Here is a 20,741-nt window from a genome sequence, read left to right on the forward strand (position 1 = left end):
ATTTCACCCTAAAGCCGCTTTTTGGCCAAAAACAGTTGATTTGGTCAGCAACCCACTAAATCGGGCTAATTTAATTTTGGCCTTTTTATTTTATTTATTTTTTTAATTTGTTATTTTTTAAGTCAAAATGGGCCATCTATTCGAACTGAACGGTCGAACTATTTCACCTGAGAACCGGTCCCCAAAATGGTTCCGTGTCTAGTATGGTTTTTAAAACCTTGCTAATTCCTTTACCCTCAATTTTCTTTTTCTCTTTTTTTGTTATCAAACCAAATACAACCTTAGAGATTTAGGTTGAGTTTGGTTTGAAGGAAAAAGTAAGGAAAGGAAGGGAAAGGTAAGGAAACCTTTACAAACCTTGTATAGGTTTCCCTATCTTTCCCTACTTTTTCTTTCAAGCCAAACATAGCCTTAGGTTAAGGGTATTAAAAAGATGGGATGGAAACTTTGAATAGTTGGGAAGTGAGAATTTGATGATGATGATGATAATGATGATTGTAGAGAATTTTTTTCTTTATAAAACCCAATTTGTCGGTCGAGCTATCAACCACTCATTTCTTATTTGTTTTCTTTACATTTTTATCGTGGGAAATGTCTAGCTCATTTACCACCTCTCATTCTCATGTTATCATCTCTCTCTCTGGTTTTTTATTGGTTGTCGACAGGCGGCAGGAATTCTTGTCGCCTATCAACCTCTGTATGACAAGTGTTTAATTTGTTTTCAACTTAACGCTTAACTAACAAAACTTTTTGGGTAAATTACAAAGACTCCTCTTGTACTATGGGATCAGTGACAAAAACCCCCTATACTTTAATTTGCGACAAAGGCCCCCTTGAATTTTAGTCGTTAGACAAAGACCCCCCTTTGTTAGTATTCCGTTAGTTATCTTTAAAAAAGATTCTCATCTGACTATTTAAAGTTTTGTAAATGCCCAAAGTACCCTTTTCTAATTTATTTTACCTTTTTCTTTAATTTATAAAACCTAACAGCTTAGCGCTTATAAGATCCACCTCCTTCTCTTTCTTCTATCTTCACCGGAAATCCATCTTTCATTTTCGAAGTTAAATATGACAATAAAAACCGGCTCGCAAACTTTCCCCATCACGAACATAACCTAGAACCGCCACAAAACACCAGCTACGACTTGCTTCATTTGCAAGAATGCCATGCCCTTTCTTAAGCTTATCTTGAGTCACTGTTTGGAATACCGAGTAAGTGTACTGATCCCTCCCCATGAAGATCCATTTTCTAATGACTTTGTCTTTTTCTAGCCATTGCTCTGGTCAAGAATATGACCAATTTGAGCCTCACAGAGCCTCCATCCTTCCCTTGATTAAATGAATTGCAAAAAAGGGAAAAGATGGTTTTTCTTATTCTCCCTATACTACTGGAGAAAAGATGGCTTAGACGCTTAATTGAAATGAAATTTATCTTTGTTCAGATTTGGTGGAATTTCTCATGTTGGGACAGGTTGTAGTGATGAGTATCAAAGGTTCTTTTAGGTGGAAGAAAAAGACCCAAAAACAAGGAAAACATTGGAAGATAGAATTTGAGAACTCTCGATCAAAATCTCTAGGGTAGTATGAACAATGCTATGCTAATTTCAAGAGTCCCTCTCAGTTTTGTTCAATTAATTAATCGTTTAAAACATAACAGAAACTTAGCAAATAATCTATTTAAGATTGAAGACTAAACAGGGGTTGATTATTCATTGTTGGAATTGTGTTCTTTTTTTTCCAACACTCTCCTAATCATCTTGATGTTCTCAACAATTAGAGTTTTTTCACTTAGGGATTCATGGCATTCAAAATATTGTTCCTTTCATTTTACAGATGCTTATATAAACTATGTGGAAGCATAAGTGATTAGAAAATTTTCTTTTGATCAGATGTTGGTGGTTGAGGAATTTGAATTCGTATAAGGAAATATGAATCAATGATAGACTATGTCAGTATTTGACTTCAAAAAACTGAGGTCATAACATGTCCTACAACAGACTCTGTTATCACATTGTTCCTAGGAATATCAGTGTCTTAAACAATCACACTCTGATCATTGTTGATGTTAGTGGTGTAAATGTATCCTTTTTTATACTACTTTGGAAGTAGGAAGAATGAATGGAGGAAGCTTCATAGCTTTTGATCGATTAACTACAAATACCCATTTTTTAATAGTGGAAATTTTACTACTTATATTTTGATATTCGCTCATGCCAATCTTAAATATTATGATCTCTCCACATAAGGCCATACCATGTAATGTCATATACCCACAACGTCACAGCTGTCTTTACTAAGTAGACCAACTCTCTCGTTTTGGGTCACTGCCGACTTCACCATAGCAATTGGACCGCCTTTCTGGGTCTCTCCAAGCACCAGGTTTTCTGCAGGACTGCATTGTGGTAGCATCTTTGGGTAAAATGGGTTTATCTACAAGCTCATCAGAGACCGGGAACATGTCCCCATATGTGATCCGCTTCTTTTTCGGTGACAATCAAGGTTGTTTTGGGTCGATTAGGTTTTAAGAGAAAATGGCAAGAAAAAAAGAAAATAGAGAAAGTTTAAAGGGGTATTTTGGTATTTTAACACTTTTCATCATCTAACTTAACAGATAAGGGGGTTTTTGTCTAACGACTAAAGTTCAGGATGTCTTTGTTGCAAATTAAAGTATAGGGGGTCTTTGTCACTAACCCCATAGCACAAGGGGGATTTTTGTAATTTACCCAAAACATTTTTTTTGCGCCAGACAGAAAGGCTTAACAAATGAAATCTAAATCGGTTTGTTTGACATAAAAGACGTTTTCTTTTTATTTTATAAAATATTTTCCGCATTTGACCCCATTCATCTCTCCCATTTGCCCCTTTCTTCCTCATCTCCTCTTCAGCTCTTCCCCAACTCCCATCAGATCAGCCACCACCGCCGTTGTCTAAATAGATGACCATAAAAGTTTTTTTTATTTGTTAAAATAAAATTTTACTTATTAAAAATGAAAACAAAACTACAATAGGAAGGACAAATGACCAAATTATTTGCACCTATCAGAGAAAACAAAAAGCAGCTAATCGGATAGATGACCTAAAAGATCAAAGTCAAGATAGAGAAACACAAAATCTATAAGAGTTAACTACATCTCTTTGTTGCTACAAACAGATTGCAAAAAGACCATAGAGCAAATGCACCTCCAAAGGTAGAGAAGAATTCAACCAAAAAAACGAAAAAATGAAAGCATTTCAAAATTACAATAAGAAGAGAACTTAAGTAAGAAGAAAAAAAAAAATTCTCAGCATGAATTTATGGAGGCACACCTAGAACCAGACATGTTTTACTCAATAATGTCTCCAGCCATGTAAGAACTATTAAGAACTAGTAGACTATGGGGTTGCAAAGTAATTAACCCCAAAAGTTTTCTATATATATTGTAATTAGGGCATTACAACTGTACATTGGGAATATCACCCCTTGTCATTGATAGAGAGATGTTCCTAAAATATGTGGTGGTAGTGGCCTTGTGTAAGGACGTGTGAATAATTTTTGGATAGCAAACCCCAAGTGGATCAAACCAGCAAAAGGTAATTTCTGTTCTACAACTTGCACAAGTCACCTGATTAGGTAGTGAGGGTTGGGTAATGATAAGACTGAGGGTTAGACAATGCTTGAAGGCCTCGAGTTCTTCTCGGCTCTTGATTGAAGGAAATGCTTGTGATAAAAGCTCTGTCGGAGACTAGTACTTCATCCATTATTTGCTCGCAGATTGCACAATTCACCTTTCTGGACTATCCTGCTCTGTGCAATTTGTGCCTAGGTGTGATAACTCGGCTGATTCTTGTTTATCCAAGCATAATTCATGAAACCACCTCATTAGGCTTGGAAAAGCAGTAACCAACCAGATGACATTCATAGGAATTCATGGGAGATTTTGATGATTGGTTAAAGCCCTTCCCAGTATCATATCTTTCTGGCATTATATGTGTTATTATTATTATTGTGGGTGCAAGTGCATGCAACCCTATTTTCTAAGAAACTAGGGTCCATTTAATTAATTTATAGTTGGAATCAGAATCAAAATCTCTTGGAATTGTAATTGAAATTAGAATTGGAATGGCCTGTTCTCATAATCTATTTGGTTCAGATAAGAATCCAAATCATTGAAATGGGATTTCATTCCCAAGATAGGGGAATTGAATGACTATTCCCACAAATGGGAGAATACAGTAAAATTCCAATTCTGTTCAACCAAACAATTAGAATCGGAATGACCGATTTCAATTCCAATTCCAAATCCCTATTCCCATGAACCAAAAAGGCCTTAATTAATGATGACACCAAACAATTGTTTTCCTTCGTTTAATTAAGTCCTTGGGTTTGGAACCGATCCAAATTTCATCATGGATCAACTTTACAAAGAGCAATGGATGGAAAGGTTTGGTTTCTAATTGTATGATAGTGGGCAACTTTTAGGTAAAGAGTCATTCAACCAGAAGGTCGGAGAACGAATCCTCCCTTATCCTCATAAAAGAAGAAGAAGCAACCTCTAATAATGAGAAGAAGATTCCCGGTAGTTTCTGGTGTGATAGTGCCATTTAGTAAGTCCTTCAAAATTTGGTATTTGCTTTATAGAAATCATGGTTTCCTCTCACCATGTGTTGACAATACAGACAAATAGTCCCACATCTTCTGACTGGCAGGTTCCTTTGTAGAAGTAGAACCCACATCATTGAAATGTCTATGGAAAAATACAATGTACTGATGGGTAGATATTTCTCACATTGGATGCACTAGGATTCAATTTGGGTTTTGGAATGAGTTGAAGCCCAAAACAGAATAAAACCGTACCCAGATCCCAACCCAAGAGGAGGACTAAAAAAGTGCACGAGAATTGGTTAATTTACCTTTCTTTGTTTTGTTTCTTGTTCTTTCTCTTCTTTCTTCCTACTCAATAATTTCAAATTTAAAATAACCAAACATAGTAGATAAAGAGGCACATGACATCTGCTTTGTGATTGGATAGGTTTTTGACTATGGGATAAGCCAATTGTTTTTCCTATATAATAGTAGGACCCGTTTAGACATTAGGACAAAGGCTTATTATATATCTACACTCTTTCATATATGGGGAGACATTTGTCCCACTCATCATCTCTCTCTTTGTTGCTTGTCTTCTTCCTTCAATCACGAATCACGACAGTGGGTTTAGGTAAATTCTATATTACAAAAGCCCAACCAATACGGACAGACACGTCTTCATTTTTTTTTTTTTCTGAGTAAAGATATAAATTCTTTTATTCAATTGCTAACCATGCTTGCTTATCCGGCCAATCATTTTTATAAATATATGTAAAAAGCAGGGAATACTTCCTTTCCGATGCGTGAAATCCGCTCAGATGGCGTAGCTTTCGACTAAAACCTTAAATCGTGGCCTTTTCGATGTGCCTTTTTCTTATTTCAAAATGTTGGATGTGTTTTGAGGCCTTTCTTAAGGCTTCGTTTGGTTCGTGGGATGGGAATTAGAAAAAGGGAAAGGAAATATTTTAAAAATATTCCTTTTTTTCTTATTTGTTTCGAGGGAAATAGAGGGATAGGATGAGAAAAATGTGAGATGTCAGATCTCAAAATCATGGAATCGGGGTTGCACCAAAATAGTGTGATCCCTTTTGGTGTGACCCCAATGAAAAAATTCAAGAAACCACTGTTACCACTTACCATCGACGACGAACAGAGAAGGGATGGGTCGAGAAAAATGAACCATCGACGACAAACAGAGGAGGGAGAGAAACAGTGCGACTCTGTTTTCCTCCCTTTCTCCCTTTCTCATCGATCTCTCGTCTCCCTTATCTTCTTCTTCCTATTCTTCCCATCTTCCTACTCCTATCTCTCTTTCATTCCCTCTCTTTGATCGCCGCTGCTTTCATCGTCTGTTATAGAGAAAGTGAGAAGAAGGGCGGACCACTACGCGGTGGTTGATTAAGCACCAGTGGAGGAGGGGAGACTATTGCTGCCAGAGGACCTCTTCGGAGCTTCAGTCATGGAGTTCTCTGTCTCTCCCTCCATCTTCCTCTTCTCTCTTCTCCATCACCTTCTTCTCTCTTCTCCCTCGTAACAGTGTTTTCTTATTATTTTCCCATATATAAAACCAAACAATAGAAAGGTAAATTTTTACACTTTCCCATCCCATCCCACCCAAATCTTCCCACAAACCAAACAGAGCCTAAAATCACGTTACCTCATCCAATTCAAGGTTGGGCATTAAGGTTGTGTGATTCACAGGTTTGGTCTTAAGACTATGGGTGTCAATGGACTGGTTTTGGGTTGAACCCCATCCAATCCAAAATCAATTTGGGCGGTTGGACGGACCAACAAGATATATTGAATTGGATCAATTCGGTACAAAATAATTATTAGATTGGATTGGACCTGGTCCATCCTTAATAAATTTATATTGGATTGTGTTGGATTAAGCCAATATCTAACCCATTGATATAAGATAAGAATATAGGTATCAATGGACCAGGTTTGGGTTAAAACCAATCTAAATCAAAATGAATTTGAACATATTGAATGGTCCAGACATTGAATTGGACCGGTCCAAAATGGTTCAAAATATTCATTGGATTAGATTGGACCAGGTCCATTTATAATGGCCTCACATTTGACTGGATCAGATTGGACCAAATCTAGTCCAATTGACACCCCTACTTTAGACCAAGCCAACCGGCGTAGCAAATATTTCTCCGCACTTGTTCTTTTTTTTAATTCTAATATTTCTCCATACTTTAAACATTTACACCATTTAACCAAATTACTTTCATGCTTTGAAACAAATTCTTTTTTGCAGTTTTGCTACGATAGTGTCTTTAGGGCTAAAATTGAGAATCATGGCGTCAGATTAATTGTTATATGGCTCCGTCAAAATGTCATTTTATCTAATTCAAGGTACGATCATATCAATATATCAAAAAAGCAATGCTTTTAACCCGTCATCAACTATGATTCCAAGTCTGGTTTTAGTAAAACTTCAGAATTAGTTAAAAAACTGTTGATCTAGTCAAAACTATTTTGGGCTGTTGATTCATTCGATCCGATGATTAGGTCACAGGTTGCACACTAAATGTATATATAAACTTTAGAAAGCCATAACTTTGCACTCCAATAGTCGATTGGAATAATCTTTTTTTATTATTTTGGATAACTTTTTAATATCTATACATCCCAAGGGGTCATAAGTGCCTTGCTTTGCTAATTTTGCAAAAAAAAAAAAAAAGAAAAATTCAAATCACAATTTTTAATATTTTAAATAAAAAATAAAAATTGAATTAAAAATACAATACTAAATATATTACATGCAAAATATAATTATATATTATCTATTGATAAAATCAATATGTATTTATACATTTATATATATCCTTGTGTATAAAATGATGTCATAGTACGATCTAATCCGTTCAACCCAAACGGTTGACTTTGATTTTATTGTTCCAACACAACTTATACGTAGCAAAAATGGTTTGGGTTCATGAATTTTTTTATGGGTTTATGAACGCGAATAGCCGGTCTCCATCCCATAATGAGCCCCGATCTGCGGCTCTATGCGTTGTGTATCACATGCTATGTAATGTAACCAATTACAAGTAAATAGTCCCATCGGCCCATGTTTCGTGATTGAAGACATTAAGTAGATAGACAGTAATGAAAGAAGTAGATCTTCCCAATTTTGCCAGATGGCACCGACAATTATAGTGAATGAATTTGCAACATGAGACCAATCTTATATCTTGGACGAGGGTATTTTACATATATAGCCCCTCCATTTAATAATAAAGTGATGACTTCTTTAGTTATCAAAAAAAGTTATATTTATTAATAATGTCATTTATAAGTGTGTGTGTGTGATTCAATTATTATTATTTATTATTTTCTCTCCACTCATTTCTCTTTCACATACCCTTCAACTGGTGGTGACGAAGTAACTAACATGAAGTGGAGGGTCCCTCCTCCTTCCATTCAAGTTTGAGAGTTGAGAAGAGACGTCTGTTACTCTCTTTCTCTCAGAATTCATGGGCTCTGCAGGTTCAAGGCCGTCTGGATCGAGGGTTCCATCGGAGGATCATTGGTCAGTTCTCTCACCACACAGTCCTCCACCTGAACGCCATGGTTTCTGGGCCAAAGGTCGTCGAGGGACGCGGAAAGGAGACTACTGCTGCAAGTATAATCCGGATCAGGTTAGATACATCCAGACGCTTTAACCGATCCAGTAAGCTAATTATTGTCTGTTCAGTCTGTCTACACCCTACTTTTCTTCGAGAATTCCTCGATACTTTGTAGGTTTCTGCCCAATTGCTACAGATGGGGTTGCTCTCATCTAATCATCATCACTTCTAAGTCGCACTGGTGAGCAAATTATGTCTTTGAGAGATCGGACTGTCGGTGGTCTGTCACTAGTATGTTCCCTCTTCCGCCAGTGGGTCGACACAGACACGGCCCATGGAGAAGCCCCACCCATCAACCATTTCTGTATATCTTCCCCCTCTTCTATACCAATAAGGAAGGAATCATTCAGAGATTTAGGAGTAGGAAGATGTTCTAGCTCCCTGAGCCGGAAGAGGTGGAGGGAGTGGAGGAAAACTGGAGGTCCCTCTCGGTTCTTTCTGGTTTGCGTGTTTATAGAAGTTCTCTGATTCCCTCCTCCAAGTGATCTGGGAGGAGATTCCTCCCTGGGAAATTATCAAAAAAGTAGCTTCTAGATCTGTATATACTTGCTGTAATTCTGTAATCGTAATCTTATCAGGCGAAAAAACTCATTAGTTTGAGTGGGATTAATTAATTAAGCCATTAATGGATTGTTGATGAGCTAGTGTGTTTCATGATCATCAGCTGCTGCTTGCAATGTTAATTAGGAACTGTTCTGTTCTTTTTTCTTTTCTTTTCTTTTTTTTTTTGTCATTTTTATGCCTACTGATAATGCTTCTTTTGTCCTCCGTTTAGGTCCCTGGTCTACTTGGTTTCTTCGATCTCCATCCAAATTTCATAATTGGTATCGATTTTACAAAGAGCAATGAATGGAAAGGTTTCGCCCTCTTCATCTGTATTCTTATCATCAACTTCTTCTGCATTGTGGGCAACATGCTAAAAGGTGCTACGTAACTAGGAACAATTTCATTCGGAGCGAGCAGCCTGCATCGCATTGGGAACTCCACAAATCCCTATCAAGAAGCAATACAGATGGTTTCAACTACAATTGGTGAATTTCATGAGGAAGAGAACATCCCTTGTTTTGGATTTGGAGATGGTAGTACTTCATTGTCTGAGCTTGATCTGATACAGTAAATTCTTTCGCAGTTCTTATTTGGAAAACAGATATATAAATTAATCATGGTTTCCCTTGTGACAGTAACGACTGGTGATAAGCATATCTTCAGTTTCTACCCAGACCAGAGACAATGTGTTGGATTCGATGAAGTCCAAATGCGATATAGAGAAATAGCTCTTTATCTTCAACCAGCAGGTCCATATTCAACTTCTTTCAATTCACCGTCTTCATATTATTTTCAGTTGGACTGGTTTTCTGGTTTTATTACAGTTCTTGTTTTATTCAACTTTTTTTTTTCTGGCAGAGCCAACTTCCTTTGCCCCCATCATTGAAATGGCTATGAAAGTTGTTGAGGAAAGTGGTGGTCGGTACCATGTTTTATTAATATTTACAGATGGCCAGGTACACTTCTCTTCTTGGGTAGAGTCAGTTTAGTCCATATTTAGCTTCAGCAAGTAATTTTGCTTTGCACATATTATGAGACAATACTGTCTAATTTGATTGGTAGCTATTACAAATTAAAGTTGTACCGTTCTAAGTTAAGGCTATGCGTCCACGACAATTTTATTACTTTGGATTCACAGGTGCCACAACAAAGCACACAGAAGGAAACAATGGATGCAATTGTCGCTGCAAGGTAAATTTGAACCAGATGGAAATTATGCATCTAATTCAGTACTTTTACAATGTTCATTTGTTTGTGACTTTGATTTACACCCCTACCTGATGCAGATTTTGCAGTTTTTGTCTCATTTGCACCACCATTTATTCTATGATTCCATCTCATATAAAGTGGGGATCATATTCATACTCCTAAATAAATAACTTTCCTCCTCTTTCATATAAACATATAGTGCATGAGACCACATCATTTTACTTCCTATTTTACCTCTAACTAACAAACAACACCAGGACAGGTCAAATCCTGAAACAAAAAGTAAACAAGAATCTGAAAAGGAACCCTATGGTGACTTAGCTATTTCTTGGGTTTCCACGTTCTCATCGTATTTCCTTCCTTTCAGTACATACCCTTTGTTTATCATCTTAATTGGAGTTGGAGATGGGCCTTGGGATATGATGAAGGAATTTGCCAAGAAAGACCAAGATCAAGCCCTCCATAACATCCAGGTATGAAAGATATCTGAAGTTCAATCGCTATAGCTATCCTTTAATTAGTTGTAGCTAGTCTGTTATTGCCCAACTTTCCATGATTGTTTTGTGTTTCTCCAGTTTGTGAGTTTTACAGAAATCATGTCCGAAAATAAATGCATTGAAAGAAAAAGAACGAAGTTTGCTGAAGCAGCATTGAAGGAAATACGTAAACATCATGGAAGCACAATAAGAAGAGACATATTGGGGTACGTTCTAGTGGAGTCTGTCCAGTACTGCCTACTTATTAATTAATATTATCATCATTAACATTATTTTGGCAGGCTTAAACCCTAATTGCCTATTAATTGTCCAATGCAGTCACCCAAGTGGAGGAGCTCCAAATATATCGCCTTTGCCCCCACCTCTTGGAATTGAGGGACCAAGTCCAAATGTGTTGTTGAATGCATCTTACATTGAACATGGAGCAGCAAGCAATTCTTCTGATGACCTGGTACCAAGACCATTACCACTAAACCCTTCATTTTTCTTACCAATAGAGATTAGGATCATGGTTTCAATTATCAATAGTATATGTATCGGTTTTTTGGGTCACTGATATTTAACACATGTAGCCATGTTCAATGCTTAATACCCTTCTCCATGGGAGATGAAAATTATATCCATGAGTATCGCCCCTTTGAATCCTGCAAAAATTATACATTGATCGCATCGCTTAATAGTTTAATTTATTTCCACTTCTTTCTCTTTTTCCTTTTCTTTTTCTTCTTGTATTTGTTTTCTTTGTCCTTATTGTTCTTGTAAGGGAATGACTGAATAGGTAGATTTCGTTTACTAGCTGTTCCTGATTTGGGAACTATCTTATGACTATTACAGACTTGCTCCATCTGCTGTGCCAAGGCAATAGACGTCATCTTTGATTGTTGTGGGAATCAGGTAATGCAATTATACAATTTTATCTAAATTTCTGATGAGGTTGTGAAGAGAATAAATCAATGCAGAAATATGTTGATGAAATGTTCTAAATTCTTATTTTGGCAGGCGTGTTCCGTCTGTCGATCAAAACTGCAGTTATGCCCATTCTGTAGGCGCGAAATTGGAGATGGAATAAGGCGCTATGTCCATCAGCATGCGCCGATGCTGTCTCAGGAAGTATGCTGATGCTGTTTGAGCGGGTGTTTCCTTTCTCCCTTGCTGTTGTGAAAGAGTAGTTTTGATTTTTCTAAAATTAGAAGTTGGTATTGTTTATAAGAAACCCAGGAAACCAAAATAGAAAAACAAAGAAAAGAAAGAAAGCGAAATTATACGAGGGATTAAGTGTGTATATCAGCACCATGTATGGTACTGTTGGTGTTTAAGTGTGTATATCAGCACCATATATGCATTTTGAATTTAAAGGTCAATTTTCTGTATTAGGGTACGCATTTGGGAGATGGGTATCACTATTTCATAAGGAAAATAAATTTTTCATGCACCCTACTTAAATCTGAAAGAAGAACATGGGTATCTTGGTCAATGGAAATCAAATCTTCATTGACCACTTTTCCCCCTCTCAAAAGCCAAAAATAAGAATGGACTTGAAAAGAAAGCAAGACTACACATGCCTCCCTTTCAATTTTAGAACACTCCCAAACCACCACGATAAATCCATCTTCGTATACTCCCCATATTCTATAGTAGTGGTAGGCAATACTTCGCTCCTGCCACCTCCTTATTTTTAAATCTAAACCCTATTTTCTTAAACCCTAAATCCTAAAATCTAAACTCTGAAGTCTAAACTCTTAATACCTAAACCTAAGCCCCTAAAACGTAATCCTAAATCTAAAACCCTAAAATATAAACTCTAAACCATTAAACCGTAAACCCTAAGTCTGTAAACCTTAGCCCTAAATCTTAAACACTAAACCTTAAAGTCTAAACTCTAAACCCTTAATTCTTAAACTTTCAACTCTCCTAAGCCTTAAAATTATTGTATGGTTATGGTAGGATGCATGCCCTTCATTAGGATCAATGGTTATAACATGACTTCTTTGAGCCACTGTCTTTAGTCATATTTTTATGAATTGTATAATAAAAATACAAAAAAAAAATGATTAAGTTATGAGGGTTTCAAGTCAGAGAGAATATTTGGCTGACATGGATCTGATCCTAGATCAAAATTAATTTTTTGATAATATTTGAATTCAAACTTATTACATCATATTTAGAATAAACTTGGATTGGATATGGAAACTAAATACCATTAATAAATTAAACCAAAAATATTTAGAAGTTTATTTTATTAATAAAATAAACTTAAAGTATACGATAAAATGTCATAATGATTAAATAGATGGTTTGGTGGGCCTTGGGTCCTGCTTGCGATAAGGTCCATATTCATCACAAACCAATTTTTAAGTTTAAATAGGTAGCTTGGTGGGTGGAATTAGCCATTCCGTCATAGGACTCAAAAAGTGATCGTTCAGTAAAGGTCAGCCCTTGGGGCGTATTGGGCCTGGAGAGCACCGGCCCGTTATCCTTCCACTATTTGGAGCGGGAGGTATTCGCTGTTCTGTGAAGCCAGCTGACGCATTACCCTCCACTCTAAGAACCACGAGGCCAAAGCCTTCGCTCAAGCCCCTTGGTCCAACTCCCCATTTGGAACGGACAGGCCAGCAAGAACCCACCACAAGACCCTACCTCTCAAAGCTGAACCCACGTCCGGCCACCTTAATGCCCCCACTTGGGTGACAAGCTCACGTTACCGAGCTCAGCAACAACATGATTCATCTCTATTGTATATTAAGACAGTATATGACTCCTTGTAGCCGATATGGGAACAAAGAGAATTTGTTTAAAACTTCAACTATTGGTAATTTACACCTGGCAACTTCAGACATTTTTATAAGCTTGTTTGCCAGCTGTAAGGATAATAACCATCAGCCACGTGGCTAAAGTTTACCTCTTTCATCTATGCGGTGTGTTAAATAAGTAAATGGAATCAAATTTCGCGGTGTAAAACTAAAAGTTATCTAATACTTATAAAATGTGCCTTCTCATATTGCAAATGGCTTGGCATTGGACCTCAAGTAACTTCACCCCTTTCCCTGACCTAACTTGACCAATGTTTGCAACACGTCATTAATATAAATGGTTGGACCGGTTGAACCGTCATCTTAGAAATAACTGGCTATATTTTACCCTGATCCCTATGTGGTTCAACCAAACAGATGGACCATTCAAATCATTCACAGGCTTTGGTCTAAACGAATTAAGCCCTCCAATTTAAATTATAATATAGAAATAATATACTATATGCATATTTAATATAAGTTGAAATTATTACGAGAGAGAGGGAGAGGCTAAAAATTTCTAAAATATTGTTTTGATGAACTTAGAGGGCTGTTTGGTACTGTTGGTGTTTCTAGAATTACAGACTAAAAAAAAGGTGATTGTCTGATGGGACTCGGCTATTAGGGCGTGTTGGGTCTGGGGAGCACCGGCCCTGTTATCCTTCCCACTGTGAGGAGCGGGAGGTGTTCGCTGTTCTGTGAAACCAGCCTCACGCATTGCCCTCCACTCTAAGAACCACGAAGCCCAAGCCCCTCGGTTCAACTTCCCACTTGGAACGGGCGGGCCAGCAATTTCCCACTTGGGTGAGAAGCTCAGGCTACCGAGGTCAGCGGGCATGAAATTCACCTTTATTGTATATTAAGAGATTATAAGACTATACTTAATCGATGTGGGAACCAATGGGAGTACTTTCAATATTTTTCACCCCATCTGGCAATTTAAACAACAATGTAGAGAAGACAGACCTCCAAGATGAGTTGGGATATGCTGATCATAACACATTGCCGGCCATGTTCACCCAGCCACACACTGGTGGCCATGTTCCCAATGTATGGCTGGATGAACATGGCCAGCAATATGTTGTTGTGGTCAGCAGATTCGGTCATAAAGTTTTGAATAATGCATTATTAGTAAAATTATTTAGGATAGTTAAATGCTATGTTGATTGAAATGTCTTTATTCATATAAATTATTGAAGTTGGTAACCATGTATTTCATATGTGTTTGCACCCCATCCATAGTGATTTCAACCATAGATGTAGGTGGTGTTTGGCACATCTTTTGGTCAGCAGGAAGTTCAAAAGACCAAAATAATAGTTTTTTTTTTTTTGTTAAGGCTATGTTTGGTTTAAAGGAAATGGTAGGGAAAGGAAGGGAAAGGTAAGGAAACCTATACAAGGTTTGTAAAGGTTTTCTTACCTTTCCTTTCCTTTCCTTACTTTTTTCCTTCAAACCAAATACAGCCTTAGTGTCACATGGACCAAAAAACCCAACGATAAGCACATGGAAAGATGAAAAAGCTGAAAATGGACAAGATTCAAATTAAGTTTTTTTGGTCTTTCTGCATTGACAATAGCTTTACCAACTGTTTTGAACCCAGTTGTCTGGCTGAAAGCCTAACAGTTGAATCCGTAAACCTGCATAAAAAATGAACATGTATATAGTGTTGATTAATTTGTTTAGCTTCCTAATGTTCCAGATTTCAGGCCAAGTCTATTCGACAGGTAGATTGGGGTAATGGAGATGTCAGATTGCCAACCTAACAGAAGTCCACCAGAATTTCCTTGTGCTAAAAATTACATGAGGGACTTCAATGAAATTACAAGTATACATGAGAAAAATGGAGGAAGACTAAAAATTTCTCCAAGTATGGAGGAATTTAATAACCTCATTGAGGATTGTGGTCTCATGGATTTGGGTTGGAATGGCCAGCCATTTACCTGGTGTAACAATAGATGGAATGGTGGTTTAATTAAAGAACACTTGGATAGATTCTTTGTATCTATCTTTTGGCGGAATACCTGTGCTGAAGCTTATGTGTTAAATGAAATTGTAGTAGGGTCTGACCACAGCCATGTAATCTTGAACTGTTGTCCCCAAGATTGAAAGGAATTAGACCCTTTCGTTTTGAATCAGTTTGGATTTCTCATCCTGAATGCCAACAAGTCATCAACATAACCTGGAGCAGCCTTACCCTGAGAGGCTTTAATGTGCAACAACAGTTAGACTGTAAACAAAGAATTTGTAGGCAGCATTTAAAGGATTGGAACAGAAACTCCTTTGGAAGCATTTGGAATCGAATCAAGGTGATTAAGGATGAGATCACTTCTCTTCAAAATCAACCAAATTCTATTGACTATGGAGATAAAAAAAAAAGAAAGGAATTTAAGGATCAGGCTTTCTGAGGAGCTAAGAAGAGAGCAAGTTCACTGGAAACAGAAGTCTAGGGTCTTGTGGCTCTTTGAAGGAGACAGGAACATAAGATTTTTCTACCAATCCACCATTAGCAGGCGCCAATTTAATAAAAAAGTTGCTCTTAGGTGAAGTGATGGCTCTTGGGCCAGATCTGAACTAGAATTGAATAGGAAATCATTAATTACTTTACCACCCTCTTCACCACAAGCAGCTCCTCAACCAATCTGAACATCCTAAATGACATCCAACAAATCATAACGGGAGAGATAAATGATCAACTACTTCAACCGCTGGCCCAGGAGGAAATTGAATATGCTCTTAATTCAATGAATCCCAACAAATCTCCTGGTTCGAATGGCTTTTCAGCTCTCTTCTATCAAAATTTCTAGCATGACACTGAGCAGGATGTTGGCAAAGCTCTACATACAAATGGCTTTCTCAGAAGATACAATCAGCACTAAGCTAAATAGAACACACATTGTCCTTATCCCTAAAACAAAGAAGCCTACTGAGATTACAGGTTATAGACCGATCAGTCTTACAAATATCAACTACAGAATTCTGACCAAATGCCTGGTTAACAGACTCAAAAAAGTCGTGCCTTTGTCAATAGATCAAACTCAAGGAGCCTATGTTGATCAAAGAAGCATCTTAAATAATGTTCTTATCACTCGTGAGCTTTTCCACTTTCTGAAATCAAGGGAAAAGAGTAAGAGTTGTTACATGGCCATTAAAATTGATATGAACAAAGCATTTGATTGGCTGGAATGGCACTTCATCTTAACTCTCATGGAGAAACTGGGTGTTCACCCTCATCTCAGGAAAATAGTTCACCAATGCCTGTCAACGGTGACCTTCTCAATGTTGATCAATGGCACAAAAAGAGGTGATTTTCAGGCTCAATGAGGAATTCGACAAGGTGTCCCTTTGTCTCCATTCCTCTTTATTCTAGCATCTCAAGCATTATCCACTGCCCTCTCCCAAGCAGAAAATTCAGGACAGCTCCAAGGTATAAAAATTTCAAGAGAAGCTTCCTGAGTTTTGATTTTATTTTTTGCTAATGATTACATTTTTTTTTCATTAAAGTTGATATTCAGAATATTTTGAAATTAAAAAGTATTCTAAATGAGTTTTGTTCTACTTCTGGACAACTGATAAATTTCTTTAAGTCAGAAATTTACTACAATAGAAACACTCCACGTCGCTTTAGGCGTATCCTCTCATTAATGCTCCATATCAAAGAATGTGCCATCCCAAAAAAATACTTAGGGCTCAATCTATCAATGGGAAGGAAGAAGAAGGAAAACTTTACTGAAATGCTGAAAAAAATGGTGTCCAAAATGAAGGGCTGGAAACGTCAACTATTGACTCAAGCTGGAAGAGAAACCTTAATTAAATTAGTGGTCACTGCTTCTCCATCCTACCAAATGAGTCATTTTAAAATTCCTTCCTACTTGATTCAGAAAATTCATAGTAAGTGCTCATCTTTCTTCGGGGGGAAAAGAGAAGATGAAAGGAAAATTACTTGGATGAGCTGGAAGAAGCTTTGTGGTAATAAAACATCAGGAGGCCTTGGTTTTCAGAATCTATCTATTTTTAATCTCGCTTTGCTTGCAAAATTAGCATGGAAGCTTCTGCGTGATGGTGATTCCCTTTGGGGAAAGTCAACGAAGGCAAGATATTTCCCCCATACAGATTTCCTTTCAGTTCCAATAGGCTCGAACCCATCTTGGGGTTAGAGAAGTGTGATTGATGAAAGGAATTTCCTAATGAAAGGCCTAATTAGAAGAATTGGAAATGGAAGAACAAAAAACGAACATCGGGGAGGATCAGTGAGTTCTGTTGCTACCAAACGGAAAAATTTAGACCCCAAAGCCAAATCAAACAAGTCTACACCAAGTGGTTGATTTGATGTTGCAGCATCCCTAGAGATGGAACTTGAATGTTCTTAGACAGAATATTTCAAATCAAGAGGTACAAGCCATCCTCACTATCCCTCTTCCTTGGCACGACTTTGAAGATATCTCGATATGGAATTGCACTAATGATGGAGCTTACACAGTGAAATCGGGACACCATCATGAGTGGGGAGCCAATAACCCCATGTTACACCCAAACAAGGAACTTTGGAATCTCATTTGGCAATCTCAGGTCCCCAAAAAGTTAAAAACTTTATTTGGCATTGTTGCACAGGAGTAATAGCAGTGAAAAAAAAACCTGCTCACACCATATTACAAATCAAGGTCAGTGTCCCAAATGCCCCCATGAGTTGGAATCCATTCAGCACTTGCTCTGGTTTTCTAACTTTGCTAGAGCAGTATGCATTATAATCCCCATGAGTTATCGATATGGTAATTTTCAGTACAATAACATAGAGGATTGGATAATGAGTTGGAAGCAAACTCCTTGGTGGAGCTCAAATGATAAGAACAAATGGATAGCTCTTCACTTTATCATATGTTGGAACATCTGGAAAGCCAGGAATGACTGGCATTTCAACCAAGTGGACAGACACCCAACTTTAGTAGTAGCTCAAAGCATTAGTCAGTTCGAAGAGTATAGTACATCTTGTAAGTTTAATGAAATCTCATTTTCTATTACCAAAAAAAAAAAGAGTTCAGGCCAAGTTGTGGCAACTAGAGTAACAATTGATGGATGTGCCTTCTATAATTACAGGTTTCTTGGGTGGCAAGTATACTTGGCCTTGTAAGTTTGGTCGAAAAGTTATAATGTTGATAAATCCCATAATGAAAAAGAAATAATTTTGAGGGAAAATTCCCGATTAATACCTTGTACTTTGGGCCTACTGCCACTTTGGTCCCCGAACTTTAAAACACAACAATTCAATATCTGAACTTTCAAAACGTGTCAATCTAATACCTGTTGTAAACTAGCCCGTTAACCAGTCGTCTAATGGCATTTGAAAAGACAAATGCCCTTCGAATGTCATCTAATTCTCTTTATCAACCATCCAAACGTTAACAAAAAAATGAACAGTTCCAAATCCTTGCCTCTTCTATTCAAAAAAGTTGGGGTCATGAATCAGTAGGCATTCTGGTGATCCCAACTTTCTAAAATAGAAGAGGCAAGGATTTGGAACTGTTCATTTTTGCTCACATTTGGAGGGTTGGTAAAAAGAGTTAGATGGCACTCGAAAGACATTTGTGTCTCTTCAAATGCCACTTAACGGGCTAATTAACGACAGGTACTGAATTGACACGTTTTGAAAGTTTGGATACCGAATTGTCACGTTTTAAAGTTTGGAGACCCAAGTGGAATTAGGCCCAACCCAAAGTACAAGATCAGGAATTTTCCCTAATGTTGATAACTTGTGCTGATGATATTTTTTACCAATAATGAGTCATCCTTACCGGCTTCGTCTCTAGCTAGTGAATCCATTTTAGCATACTTGATTAGGTTCAGACATTTGAGTTGATTTTTTATTCCACTTTTAATTGCTAAAATGTCTTTCTTATTTCTCTTATGAATGTTATTGCAAGACCATTTATGATCAAAGAGAATTCAGCAGAGTATGAGTGGTTCAACTGTAATTAGCTTTCAGACTTTTTTCGGTACAGTAAATATGTAAACATATGGAATGGCTATGTTTTATTGTCTAAAATTGCTTAAAGCCCCCATTGGAAGAATTAAACGTGAATTTAAATACCAAAGAGAAAAGGTAAATGTTGATACTGGATTAAGAATTTCATCAATTTAAAACGTTATAAAGATGAATTTTCAAGCTGGCAAAATCTTGAATTCTCTCTCACCTAGTTGTAGGTATCCTAGCCACTTGTGACTTGTGAGTAGGAACAAACAAATAATTTCCTTAAAAAGATCTAGTATATGGTTTTACATGGGGAAAACAGTACTTGAAGGATTGTTATATTGAAGGAAGCGTGGTGGATTTCCCTTGAAACATTGCCACTGAAGGATTCATAACTGCACAAAGAAGGAAATCTTCTCAAGAGTCAATCGGTTGGTTGTGTCCCTGAGGTGCATGGCTTCAGGTTCTTCTTTCCGCTCTCCATCTATGAGATGGCATGATGTGTGTTCTAGTGCATATTTTGGCATTTTTTATGAGTACTCTCAATCAACATCGTTCCTTACAAATGCAGGTTGAGGAAAACTAAGCTCTTCAAAGAGTAAAAATACTTACATTTGTTGGTTTCATTTCTTCAATTTCATGAACAAACTCTAATAATACTGACTTACATTTGTTAGTTTCATTTCTTCAATTTTATGAACAAACTCTAATCCATGTAATTGGTAAAGAAAGTGTATGACGTGTGAATATGTGACATCTCTCCTTTTTTTTATATATAAATTTGATAATGATATATATACAATATAATACCAAGGTTTTTAAAATCCGTCTGGACAACGACTCATTCTGGGTCCGGTTCCCAGGTTGAGCGGTCCGACTGTCTAGTCTGAACAGACAGCCTGCTCTGACAAAAAACTTTAAAAAAATTAAAATTTTAAAAAACAATAAAAAGGCCAAAACAATTCCCAAGATGAAAACAGTTTGACGATTCAACCACCCGGGTCAGCAATTCACTGACCAAATGGTGTTTGGCCAAATAACAGTTTTGGGGTAAAACGGACCCAAACAGGTTACCGTTTCCCAGTTTTTCTGGTCTGGCCATTTGCATCATTTCCAGGCGCAGCCATAAGTGAAACAAATTCCAAACTCCAACCACATCCCGATCACTTAATCGTTCATTATTGGGCTAATCCATGTACAGTTAATTAGAACAATTTTTTTTACAATAACTTGCAGTGAAAGTATTGTTTTACATCCATTATGGACGTAAAAATCCACTCTATCAAAAAGTACGCAAAACTGAAATAGAGTAAAGTTTTACATCGATCATGATAACACTCTCCTTCCAAATACAGAATCAAAATGGTGTAAACAGTTACACCGTTCTTGATTTACACCGATTCCAAATGCAGCTAATGAATTATGAAAATGATTATCCCTATAATTGAAGGCAAATGAGGCCATAAATTTTCCCCATATGATGCAATTAGAAGCAATACATATATGTAGAATGAAACAATTCATAAAAA

At 37.1% G+C, this 20,741-nt stretch overlaps 1 protein-coding gene, 1 non-coding gene and 1 pseudogene across 2 annotated transcripts; 1 reads left to right on the top strand and 2 right to left on the bottom strand.

Annotated features, from left to right (window-relative positions):
• The first annotated feature begins 7,901 nt into the window (after positions 1 to 7,901).
• LOC104590299 (E3 ubiquitin-protein ligase RGLG1-like) lies at positions 7,902 to 11,821 on the top strand. The gene is made up of 11 exons (XM_010248907.3): positions 7,902 to 8,220; positions 8,984 to 9,065; positions 9,147 to 9,287; positions 9,390 to 9,503; positions 9,613 to 9,710; positions 9,893 to 9,945; positions 10,331 to 10,436; positions 10,539 to 10,666; positions 10,779 to 10,911; positions 11,295 to 11,354; positions 11,460 to 11,821. The coding sequence occupies exons 1-11, from the start codon at positions 8,056 to 8,058 to the stop codon at positions 11,577 to 11,579; spliced, it is 1,200 nt and encodes a 399-aa protein (XP_010247209.1). The 5' UTR covers positions 7,902 to 8,055; the 3' UTR covers positions 11,580 to 11,821.
• Positions 11,822 to 12,867: 1,046 nt separating this feature from the next.
• On the bottom strand, positions 12,868 to 13,172 carry LOC148790239 (signal recognition particle RNA). Its single transcript, XR_016079060.1, has one exon.
• A 718-nt stretch (positions 13,173 to 13,890) lies between these two features.
• Positions 13,891 to 14,049, bottom strand: LOC148790240 (signal recognition particle RNA; annotated as a pseudogene).
• Positions 14,050 to 20,741: the final 6,692 nt, after the last annotated feature.

Source organism: Nelumbo nucifera, chromosome 7, assembly GCF_055504915.1.
Source record: "Nelumbo nucifera cultivar China Antique chromosome 7, China Antique-T2T, whole genome shotgun sequence".
Taxonomy (NCBI): domain Eukaryota; kingdom Viridiplantae; phylum Streptophyta; class Magnoliopsida; order Proteales; family Nelumbonaceae; genus Nelumbo; species Nelumbo nucifera.

Excerpts from the sequence above, each read along its gene's own strand:
- LOC104590299 (XM_010248907.3), top strand. The coding sequence starts at position 8,056 with ATGGGCTCTGCAGGTTCAAGGCCGTCTGGATCGAGGGTTCCATCGGAG. Across the intron at positions 10,667-10,778 it reads ATAAGAAGAGACATATTGGG|TCACCCAAGTGGAGGAGCTC; the intron begins GTACGTTCTAGT and ends TGTCCAATGCAG. Across the intron at positions 11,355-11,459 it reads TTGATTGTTGTGGGAATCAG|GCGTGTTCCGTCTGTCGATC; the intron begins GTAATGCAATTA and ends TTATTTTGGCAG.